Raw genomic sequence first — 12,701 nt, forward strand, 5'->3', positions numbered from 1 at the left:
GCGTGTACAACATCGGTTGTACATTCGCACATTTGGCGAAGTGCAAAAATGGCGTCTGTTGTACCTCTCCCCGGCATAAACCCGAACTGGTTTTGTGTTATATCACTCTCATCTCTCAGGCGTCTCTCTATCACTTTTTCCCATATTTTCATGCTATGTGAACAGCTTTATTCCTCTATAGTTGTTGCATTCCTGTACATCCCCTTTGTTTTTAAAAATGGGCACCAGCAAACTGTCACACCATTCGTCGGGGATTGTTTCTTCATGCAACAACTTATTGAAGAATAAAGTCAGCCACATACATCCATCCTCACGCAATAACTTCCATACCTCTCCTGGTATATCATCTGGTCCTACAGATTTTCCATTTTTCATACTTCTCACAGCCGTTCTTACTTCATCCATACATATTTTTTTCACTGCACCCATATTTATCAGCCTGTGCTCTAGCACCCTGCCCCATTCATTTTCTTCATTCATCAACCTTTCGAAGTAGACTTTCCAACGTTCTTTTATCGCTTCATCTTTCGTAATCACCTTACCTGCATCATCTTTCACACATTTTATATGAGCCATATCCCGAGAACTTCTTTCTCTCGCTTTCGCTAGGCGGTGCAGCTGCTTTTCGCCTTTAGGGCTATTTAAAGACTTGTACAAATTGTCCTGTGCTGCGGTTCTGGCTATAGCAACTGCACGCTTTGCTTTCTTCTTACATTCTATATACTCTGTCCTCTTTATTTCCTTCTCAACTTCCTGCCCAGTTTCAACACTTTGCCATTCTTTAAATGCCTGCTTCTTTTTCTTTAATATTCCCTGTACCTCCTCATTCCACCACCACGTTTCCTTATCTATCACACCTTTCCCTTTCGACTCTCCCAAGACATCTTTTGCTACTCTTCGTATATAATTTGCCATCTCGTTCCAACATTCGTTTGCATTCAATCCTTCCATTCCATTCATTTCTATCATTTTATCTATCACACGTTCTTTAAACTTTATAGCACATTCATTCTTCTCTAGCATATGCCATCTTATCTTTGCAGGGGGCCGTTCGGTAAAGTCGATAAATGAGAACTCTCTATGACAGTTCAAAAATGCCACATTAATTTCGGTCTCTGGATATGAAATAATACGAATTACAATTACTACTATTAATACTATTCTATTCGTCTAGCGCAAGTATTGTTACAATATTAAGTTGTTTATATCAGCTTTTGTTATTTGAAGTGTGCAATAAAGAGTTATTAGTGTTATTACATATACACTCATGGACAAATTTCGGGCAACGCAAAAAAAGTTAAATTACTAATTTTGAAATTACTTTAGCTGTAATCCAGTAATTAAATCTTTTTTTTCTGTTTTTTTTGCGTTCCTCGAATTTGTCCATGAGTATATATTGTATTGGTTGGAGAGCCGGCAGTAAAATTGCGAACCAACTTGATACCGCGATGAGATGCACAATGGTTTCCCATAAAAGTGATTCTAAGTCCGAATTTGATAGTCTGCCACGGCGGAACTTGCCGAAAGTACAAAAAAGTAGCCACTTCCGGTGCGAAAAAGGGGGGGTCATTTAACCCATCTGATACTGAAATAATAGTTAGTAGATACAGAAAAGCGAAATCTGCCAGTATCTTTCTTGCCGGAAGTGCTTGGCAGACGCTCTCAAAGGTGACCCCTAAATAAACCCATCTGATACCAGCATGAAACCAATTTCAGTCGGTAGGTATGAACCTTCACTTCAGGAATATATAAGTCTGCCAAGGCTTTTTCTGCCGAAACACCTTGACATACGGGTTTATGTAAGCAACCACCGTGGTACCCGTATTTTGTTTTGTTTTTTTTTTTAATACCACGTCGGTGGCAATCAAGCATACGGCCCGCCTAATGGTAAGCAGTTACCGTAGCCTATGGACGCCTGCAACACCGGAGATTTACACGCGCGTTGCCGACCCTAACACTCCTCTCCCTCGTTGAGCTCTGGCAACCTTACTTACCGGCAGGAACACAACACTATGAGTAGGGTCTAGTGTTATTTGACTGCGGTTTTCTGTAAGGTGGAGGTACTTCCCCAGTTGGGCTCTGTTCTAGATTTGAAATGACATCCGCTGTCCTGTGCCCTACCACACAAAGCGAGATGTCATTCACAGTGCCCATACCTCTCTTAATTGTACATATCACGGACATTTTAAATACTGCAGGCTTATTAATCTATTACTCTATGCTTATATTTGTATATATAAAATCTCTGCAACAACAAGGAGATAGATACTCGCATTGGAAGGGCTGCAACAACTTTCGGCAAACTCTCTAAACGAGTTTGGACTAACAACCGACTCACCATGTCCACTAAGGTTCACGTTTATCAAGCCTGTGTCCTTAGCATCCTGCTGTACGCTTCAGAAACGTGGACCACCTACTCCAAGCAAGAGCGTCGCCTAAACGCATTTCACATGCGTTGTCTCCGAACCATATTAGGAGTAACTTGGAGGGATCGAGTAACAAACGAAGCTGTTCTTTCTAAAACCAATTGCAACAGCATAACGGCTATGCTGAAACAGGGAAGACTCCGCTGGCTGGGACACGTTCATAGAATGGACCCTGACAGATTGCCACGTGAAGTCATGCTCGGACAGATTGCCGAAGCTAAGAGACCGGTTGGTCGCCCCGTTCTCCGCTTATGTAAGCGCGACATGAATGGCTTCAGCATTCCAACTAACCGTTGGGAGGAACGCGCGGAGATGAGACCCGAGTGGCGTCGTAACCTGCGGGAAGGCATGGCACAGCACGACGAGCTCTGGTTGGATCACCTTAACCAGAAACGAATTCGCAGAGCTGCTGGACCACCCCAGGAGTCAAGACACATCTGTGATCGGTGCGGCAAGAAGTGCCGATCGGCCATTGGTCTATAAAGTCACCGCAGTCGATGTAGACTGTAGACATCTCCTCAAATACCTCTAGTCGCTGCAACTATCATCTGTAAAGATGCTGTGGCCAATGATGATGATGCTTATATTTGTATATTATTATGTTATTAATAACATATATTTATAATAAATTAAGTAAAAATAAATAAAATAATATGATTAATGTGATTGATACTCTTTTGGCATGCTCTTCGCAATACTTCATACTGAATTAGCTATATGAATCATTTGTCTTTGTCTGTCATTTTGACTTATGTATTTGTAAGAAAAGGATAAAACATAATTTAATTAATTCAGGCTCGTAAAGTTTTATGAATAAGGGGGTATTAGTATTCATAGCTAAATCAGGCCTGTAATGCGACATAAAATGATTTTTGGTGGTTTCATTCACGCTTGAGCCGTATTTTTTCACCTCTTTAGTATATCTAATCACTATCTCATGTAGGGGAGAGAGGGGCAAGACGGGGTGGCAAGTAAGACGGTGTGGCGAGTAAGACGGGGTAGCGGCTTTATTTGGCGACACGACTGACCAACCAGAATCCCGTTAGTGCATGACGATGCGTCGCCATCATGGCAATCAGTTCGCACAGTTATCGGCTAGACAAATGGTGTCGTTAATTATTTATTTTCAAAAAACTGTTTTTGACATATTCCTTGTTACTTTCGTGTTCTATTTGGTTTGTGTTTGTTGCCTTAATATAACCAGCACAAATATAGTGTTAAGTTATTCCTATGGCCCAGCAATCACGCCAACAGCTAAGGACTTGTTTGGTTTCGAATTTCATTAGGCACATGGGGGTAAGATTGGGTTCATCTTGCCAGCCGTAGTTTTAAAGTGATCAAGAATTGCGTATTTAAATGTGTTTATTTCTTCTCTTGAAAGTCAAATAGAGGAGAGTGGTTAGAGGAGGCCATGAAAAAAGCGGTGGATGCTGTTATAGAAGGGAAGATGGAGTACTACTTTAACTGCAAAAAAAAATTCTGTCCCTCAGACGGCTTAAGAAATGAAAATAAAAACAATTCGTAAGAAGTTATCAGACGACAGTTCCAATAGACAAAAAGTGAAGTTTTGTTTAGACCCTATAGATACTATTTCTATGAATCATTCTAATCACTACATCTTGTCTCGTAGGGGTACCTCATCATACCCTACCTAGGGGGCAAGATGAAGAGAAGGAACTTTTGGCCATATTTTTTTTAAATTGAATTATCCAACTAGAGTTTCTAGTAAGTGTTGATTATGAAAGACTGATAACCAAAGATAAAAATAAAAATAACAAAAACTTAAAAAGAATAGCATTTTTAGTTTTATTGGACTTGAAACATTAATTACTCCGTCATGCCCCCTTTTCCCCTACGGGACATTTCATGACGTTGACGCAAAAATTACGTAGTTTAACATTCAGGATGTTGTTTTATAACACTGCAAATTGAGATAACTAATCTATTGACGACGGGTCTGGCCTACTGCCTGCAGAGCCGATGGTACTGGGTTCTATCAACATCATAATAACCAAATTCGATGTCTATGACAACTAAAACTGAATAATTCTATTTCCCCCTTTCTTATGTATGTCGACCCCGTTTTAAAAATATCGAGAAAATTTGTAGTTTTCTTTGATTTTCCCTGAATTTGCGGTTAAAAATTAATTTCACAAGTGCACAATTAAAAACTAACAAGGGACTCAAAAATTATGTGAATATGTTTACATTTGGATTATTGGTAAAAATCATCCTTGACGTTGAAAATCCTGTCTTTTCACACTCGCTTACAATAAGAATGTAATAATAACAATTTTGTTCATTTTGGTAAATAAAGGATATTGTAATTTGAAATTATTTTATTATTTATATATAAGGTGCTAAAAAATTCGCTACAGATATTTTACGAGATGGTACTTTACACTAAAACAATTAACTTTAAATAGAAATTAAGAAAATTTCTCATATATATTTTTTGTTTTTATTTACCGAACAAAATAAATAAATTATAGTTCTATCTAAAAATGAATCATCATATATTTAACTGTTTGTTCGTCTTAAATGTCATTGTCAACGTGTCATTTGATTTATCAATGTGAAGTGGCCAGTTAAGTGTTCTTAGGTAAAAAAGGTTTTAGAATCTGTTCAACGAGGCAAAGATAGATATAACTCCGTAATAGATGGCTACAGTCTAAGGAAAAAACGTGCCTCGAAAATCAAGAAAATTTGATTCTCGTTCAGAGGGCGCTACTAGTTTTGGCCTACAGTCGTATAGATGGCGTTGACGGTTTCGTTTGTTATTTAACAATTTTAACGCATATCAGTGAAAGAACATGGGTCAAAATCATCAAAATAATTAATGCAAATAAAAAAATCATTTATCTATATTTAAATACATTGTATCGTATTTTTACAAATCTTCAATTTTAGTTTTAAAGTGTGTCGACAGATGGCAGTGAATTGACTGGGGTTACAAAATTTTCTATGACAGTACCGCTCTAGTATAAGTTACTCTATGAACGAGGTCTCATTTAATTATCTCATTAACAGAGTATTTTTACGTAGTACATTTGTTTTCAATTTTCTCCAAATAACATCATAAAACCTATAATGTTTGATACTTACATATACTTCAGGAGCCGAGTACTATCAGCTGTAAAGATATCGGTAGCTAATATGTTAGCACCTTAATAAGGCAAACAAAGAAGTACAAAGCCGTAAGCAGGTAATAAATAATTGCCCAAATTATATTGTGTATATTAATAAATTTGAAATATATGTTATTAATGACATAAAAATATACAAATATAAGCATTAGGTAATAAATTAATAAGCCTGCAATAATTAAAATGTCTGTAATCTGTACAATTCCAAAATACGGGTTCTACGGATGTTGCTTACATAATCTCGTATGTCAAGGTGCTTCGGCAAAAAAAGCCTTGGCAGACTTATATATTTGTATTCCTGAAGTGAAGGTTTATACCTACCGACTGTATCCAGAAAAGCGAAATCTGCCAGTATTTTTCTTGCCGGAAGTGCTTGGCAGACGCTCTCAAAGGTGACCACCGGGACCCCTAAATAAACCCATCTGATACCAGCATGAAACCAACTTCAGTCGGTAGGTATACTGGTAGGTATACCAGTAAATTTCTAACTGATGCCATAACTATTATTTCAGTATCAGATGGGTTAAATGACCCCCCTTTTTCGCACCGGAAGTGGCTATCTTTTTTGTACTTTCGGCAAGTTCCGCCGTGGCAGACTATCAAATTCGGACTTAGCATCAGTTTTATGGGAAACCATTGTGCATCTCATCGCGATATCAAGTTGGTTCGAAATTTTACTGCCAGCTCTTCTACCATATACATTGTATATCAGTAGAACAAAGTCAAATGTAGCGCTGTCCAATGACTTACTTCTTTTGGGATTTTAAGAAAGTCTAAGTAAACACAAAGAAAGTTTATATTTGCAAATCTTATTGCGACATTAGCAATCCTCGAGATAGCAAATTTCGAGTCTACTGTCTCAATTATGGTTAAATGCAGAGGTTCTTCCGAACGAATTGGCAGGAATGTAAATGTAAATAACGAACATGATGCTTTATTTGCGATAATTGTAAGTAGTATTTTACTCGTAGTAATATGTGACACGCTGACACGTACGAGAACCCTTATACCGATCAGGGCAGTTCACTGCCAAAAGCATTATATTTTCAACAAGAGCTCCGTCAGTGTATACGAGTATACGTTTAAAAATAATTGTCTTAAAATATATTTTATCTGCCCATCGTGAGTTGCCCATTACGGCAACTCGAAACGTTTGTACGAAAAATCAGAAAAGTGACGTCTACAACGTCACTTAGCAATGTTTACGGGTAAGATAATGTCTTCGTCAGTAGGTGTATCAAACAGCGGCGCTTTTTTAAATAGGTTGTGACTCTTCAGGAGAAATCAATTGCGGTAAAATTGCGATTACGTTTCATTTTCTTTTTACAATCTATGAATGTATTAAAATATTCTGTCTAGACACTATTTAGGCTCTAAGCCTGCTTTGCTTAATACTGTTTATATAAACGTGGTAGCAGTACATGACGATAATTTTATATAGCGCGTACCTTTCCTGTTGAGCTGTAAGTTAAGTAAAGATGCCGTTTCACAGCACAGCGACAGACACTTCAGTACAGTAAGCGTGCCGTATAGTGACGTATAAAGGGCGCGGGCGCGCATACTCGAGTGTACATGCACACTTTCCTCTGTTAGAGTAGGGATTGCTCCACCATGATTTTTTCGTAGCCCGTCGGAGGCGGGTACAGGAAGTTGTCCAGTATAATGTCCAATATCGCGCCATCGTCAACTGTAATTAAGACAGACAATAATTAAGAACCGGCAGCAGATATTCTTATATCTTATACTTTGAGCTCCATTGCTTTTTTCTTTCCCATCTCACGTGGCTGGTGGGAATGGTTTTATTCCCACCTGTTCCCGCTTCCGTCACGTTTCATCGATTTAATTATTTTAATGTTGATTTTGTTAGAATGTACCTAACCAATACCATTTACTCGTAATTATACTATATGTATATGTATGTACATTATAGAGTATATAAAAGGTAAAGGTAGTATCAAAGACCTATATAACTCCGTATAAGGTGAACAAAGTAAGGAAAAAACGTGCTTCGGAAATCAAGAAAATTTGATTCTCGCATGATTCTCAGATGGCGCTACCATCAATACCATCCTTTGGCCTATTCTCGGCTAGACGGCATTGACGGTTTCGTTTGTTATTTAACAATTTTAAGTTAAAATTGTTAAATACCCATGTTCTTTCACTGATATGTGTTAAAATTTTTAACACATATCAGTGAAAGAACATGGGTCAAAATCATATAAAAATAATAAGGACAAATAAAAAAATTAACATTTATCCATATATATACATTTAATGATGATTTTTAATCGGTGATCAGGAGTAGAAACATATTAATATCTAGCCCAAATTAAACTTATTAGACTAGGTCTCACGCAATTACCTCACTGTTTAATTAATTAAAAGTTAAAACATAATTGAAACTAATAACCACTCGATACATGGTCATCCTACATGAAGTAACTACGATACATCAAGTGCCATCGATATGGCGGGAACTTTGACGGATCTTAAGTCAATAAACACTTCTGACTAGTCGTAATCTTATTAATGTTGCAGTGGTAACGACTTGAACATCAAAATAATTGATATGTGATTAATATAAAGTGCATTCAACTTTTATTAGCAAGCTAACAAGTCTAACAAATAAGTAAAACGACTTGTTTTTCAACTGTACAATTTAATAAATAAAATAAAACAACAAAAGCAACCGCATACTTAACCTAAAACGTAAAAAAACTAATTTTTAAACATAATTTAACAAGTGTTCAGAGTGAGCACCGTTTTGCTTTTGACACAGCTCCGCTCGACGCCTATGATTGTTTTTAGGGTTCCGTACCCAAAGGGTAAAATCGGGACCCTATTACTAAGACTCCGCTGTCCGTCTGTCTGTCACCAGGCTGTATCTCATGAACCGTGATAGCTAGACAGTTGAAATTTTCACAGATGATGTATTTCTGTTGCCGCTATAACAACAAATACTAAAAACAGAATAATATAAATATTTAAATGGGGCTCCCATACAACAAACGTGATTTTTTTACTGTTTTTTTCCGTAATGGTACGGAACCCTTACGTGCGCGAGTCCGACTCGCACTTGGCCGGTTTTTTTTATTCTGTTAAGGGCATTGCTTGCCCTAATTTCATCAAATGCATTGCAACGGAGTTCTTGTACCGTATTGGTCTCTTGTGCATAAACAATTCGTTTCACGTCGCTCCAAAGATAAAAATCCAGTGGAGTGAGATCTGGACTGCGTGGAGGCCATGGGATGGGGCCGCCGCGGCCGATCCACCGCCCAGGGAATTCTGCGTTTAAGTACTCGCGAACTCTACGTTCGAAATGTGCAGGGGCACCATCATGCTGGAAATGTAGATTGTGTAAACTCTGCAGTGGCACTTCTTCCAATAAGTCTGTCACCATATGCCGTAGAAGATTCAGGTAGTTCCCTCCATTTAACCTACCTTCGATGAAAAGGGGTCCAATTAATGTTAAATTAATTATCCCTGCCCACACCTTTACCGAGAAATGCACTTGGAAAGCGTTTCTTCTGGTGAGACGTGGATTTTCTGCAGCCCAAAAGTGCTCATTGTGGACATTACATTGACCAACACGCATAAAGGTCGATACATCCGACCACAAGATATTGGTTTCGAGATTTCTCTGGAACCACCGACAGAAAGCAACCCTTCCTTCAAAATCTGCTGGTAAAATATCTTGCACTGGCCGAAAATGAAAGGGATGTAAATCTGACGAGTTAAGAAGCCGCCACACGAAGGATTGACTTACACGAAATCTTCTCGCTGCTTGCCTAGTGCTCCTTCGAGGATCCCGAGCAAAGAATCTTAACATTCGTCGATCCAGATCGTCAGGATGACGTTGAGGTCGGCCGGGGCCGGGTGCTTGTGCGTGTTTTGGAACTGTGAACTGTCCGAAGTCACGTAGGTTTTGGTGCATGCGGTTTATCAAATTGTGTGTGAGAATGGGTATGTTTGGATGAATTTCATGAAATAATTCTTGGGTTCGTCTTGAGCTGTTCGTTTGTATTGATAAACGTATAATACCGTAACGCTCGATATTTGAGTACAGATGTGGTGCAGGCATGGTTTTTGTAACAGATTAATTTACTTTTCTCATACAATATCTACGACTTCTATGACTTTGTTTATGCATATGACAATGACAAGTTATTACTTACTCATAAATTATCAATTGCCGTTAAGTTTGTAAAGAGGCTATAACTCACAAATACCGATTAGTAGAGTGACAAGAATTTTAGGATAAAATTGATCTCAAAATTAAAATTATGATTTAAAAAAAACTAGTTTGTTTCCATGTAATTACGACTTCAACGTGATCTACGTCAATTACTGAGTTAGAAATAGTACATTTCGATGCTAGTGCGGAAAGTATGTCATTACTCCACGAGAACCGAGATATCTTGCCACGAGCCGTAGGCGAGGGGCAAGACTCGGGACGAGTGAAGAATGACATTTCCGCACGTGTATCGAACGACGTTTTTTTAATACAGTTGCGAAAAAATAAGAAAAGCAACAAGTAAGGAATGGAATTCGAAACTTTTATATCATTAATTCTGTGACATCATTGTCATTGACATTATGAAGAGGTGTTTTTCTAGCTTTTATTCGACTAGAATAGATTTTGTTATTATTATTGAACCCACTTCAATGAAAGTTTTTTTTTTCAAATGCATGTTCTATAAGACAGAAACAATTGTAAATATTAAAACATTGTACTATTATTACCTAAATATCGTTATTTACGATTATTTGTGTATCGTATATTTATAAAAACAATATCGAATGTTGCCTTTGGAAACTTAAAACATTCTTGCAGTAAAAAATACGCCTCTTCTTTGACAGGCGTTCCGTTCCATTCAGACAACTTATTAAGAACGGTTTTTCAACATTAAAAAATAAACGTGTTATAATACTTATAATGATGAAGAGGTACAAAGTAATAAAATATGAAATATGCATATTTTTCGTATTCTTACATGAATAGTAGGTTTTTTATGTTGATTACGACGTTTAAAGGAAACTAATATTAACACTCGTCAATAAGTAGTCATGAATTGGAACAAGTAAAAATTAAAAAAAAATGGAAAGTAAAAAGCACTAGTTCGCGAAAACCAACTTTCCGCACGCTAAACAGCCACGAAAAGTAGCACTTTTTAAGAAACTGTATTAAAAAAAATGTTCCTGATCACCGATTAAAAATCATCGTATATATAAAATTTTTGACATTTTATTTTTAGTTTAAATCGTGTGTCAATAGATGGTAGTAAATTGACTGTGACTACCAAATTTACTATGACAGTATCCCTCTACCCTATACATTCTCTTTGGTAGTATGTTCTTTGCAGTTTGTGGTTGAGCTCTTATAGTATAAAAAATAAATTTTACTTTTTATAGATTGTCATAGAACAGATCGTATTTTATTTTATTTTTATTTTATTTTATCAGTATTTTTCATATTTTTTCATGCCGCGACGCGATCCCCTTGACATGAAACATATTTCGCATTTCTCAGGTTGAAAAAAAATTCGTATAATATATAAATATATATATCTACACCATATGCACACTAACACAGAAAACTATAAATCATCTTGAAGCTTACTCTACTCACCATATAGAGCGGGATAAATCGTCCCCCTGATATTCCTAACAGGTATCTCCATGTTTTTTCCATTAACGAAGAAATTGAGCTCAACATGGTCGTAGGCGAGTCCGATGGTGTCGCCCTCGACCGGCATGACGGCGAAGGGGTTGGCGTCGTCGCGGGGTTCGGGCGCGGGTGCGGGTGGGGGCACGTCCGTGGCCACCAGCAGCTCGGCCGTGGGCGAGTCCCGCGGCGCCGGCGACAGGTGGTACAGCTCCTCGTTCCCGTGGCGCACCGTGCCGTCGCTGTTCAGGCACCACGACTCTTTGTCCACTCCGCCTGAAATGGTAACACGACGTGCTTATGGACCACTGAGAACGGCACGTGCAAACGCGTCCTGAGTATGACAAGGTTTCCCGTGCCATGCCTACGCGGTGGCCGGCGCTCTGTCTTGGTTGGGAATTCTAATTCTCTAGAATTGCGAAAATATTGAACATAGTTATAAATAAAGTTGTTTAATAGTTTTTTTGTTCTCCATAGTGAGTCACCCCTTAAGCTTAAGAATGAGTCGACCGTCCACGTCCAGTGGCGCCCTCATTAGGGAATTGAGTTTTCTAATAAACCAATTAATTTCTGTATAATTCAGTATATTATTTATATTAATATTGATGTCCTGCTTATTTCCCCAATTTCAGATCTATGTGATATTGTTTTACATTATATTACTTACTTTTGACTTTATCACCTAAACGGAAAAATGTGGCCACCATTTAGCCGTTTGGTTGATAAAGCAAAATAAAACTATGTGACAAAGACCAAAATAGTTCTGTGGACCAAAAGATAGGGAATCAGTAGGATAATATTATTAATATAGTGATACATGATGATGGCGCCACTGGACGGTCGACTGAGTCGACTCAGTCCGTAATGGTGTACTGGTTTCTTAACCTCATTATCAAATTAATTGTTATTTAAGTATGTACCTAGTTACATAGTATTTTATTTTCATTGCATCTATGTAGTATACTACAAATGAAAAATACTAAATACACTGGTGGCATCAGTACTATTATAAAGCCTGACCAGAAATATATGAATTTTAATGATAGGTTGTCACTGTTGTCAGTGTCATTGTGGCAGTTTACTTGAATATTGCTTAAGTGTTGAATATTAAATAATAAATGACAAAAATGCCCAAAACTATACATAGTCCGGAGCGGAACATTGTTAATAATGTAGATAATAAACTGCTGGAAAAGAACAGTTCGGGAAATTAAACTGTTTCACTACGAAACATTTTCAAATTAACATCAGAGCTGACAGGTAAACAAATCAAAATGTCATTATAGTCTGGTTATTACGACTTAGTTATTGTAGTGTTATGTTATACAAGCGAGGAAACACAGTAACTAAAATGAATTTGAGTTTGAAAAATATTTACTATGGGCTTTGGAGACGATCAATCTTGTTAATTGACAATGTAGCAGAACCAGAACCTATGTAAGGTTACGAAATATATACCTAGTA

At 37.5% G+C, this 12,701-nt stretch overlaps 1 protein-coding gene across 1 annotated transcript in view; it reads right to left on the reverse strand.

Annotated features, from left to right (window-relative positions):
- The window catches only part of LOC134754930 (SPRY domain-containing protein 7), a 112,725-nt gene that overhangs the window by 94,660 nt on the left and 5,364 nt on the right, over nucleotides 1-12,701 (reverse strand). The window contains exons 3-4 of the mRNA XM_063691411.1: nucleotides 11,202-11,513; nucleotides 1,959-7,259 (exon numbers count right to left, since the gene is read on the reverse strand). Of these exons, the coding sequence (XP_063547481.1) occupies nucleotides 7,162-7,259; nucleotides 11,202-11,513 (410 nt within the window). The 3' untranslated portion in view covers nucleotides 1,959-7,161. The remainder of the gene's footprint in view (nucleotides 1-1,958; nucleotides 7,260-11,201; nucleotides 11,514-12,701) is intronic.

This window comes from Cydia strobilella, chromosome Z (genome assembly GCF_947568885.1).
Source record: "Cydia strobilella chromosome Z, ilCydStro3.1, whole genome shotgun sequence".
Taxonomy (NCBI): domain Eukaryota; kingdom Metazoa; phylum Arthropoda; class Insecta; order Lepidoptera; family Tortricidae; genus Cydia; species Cydia strobilella.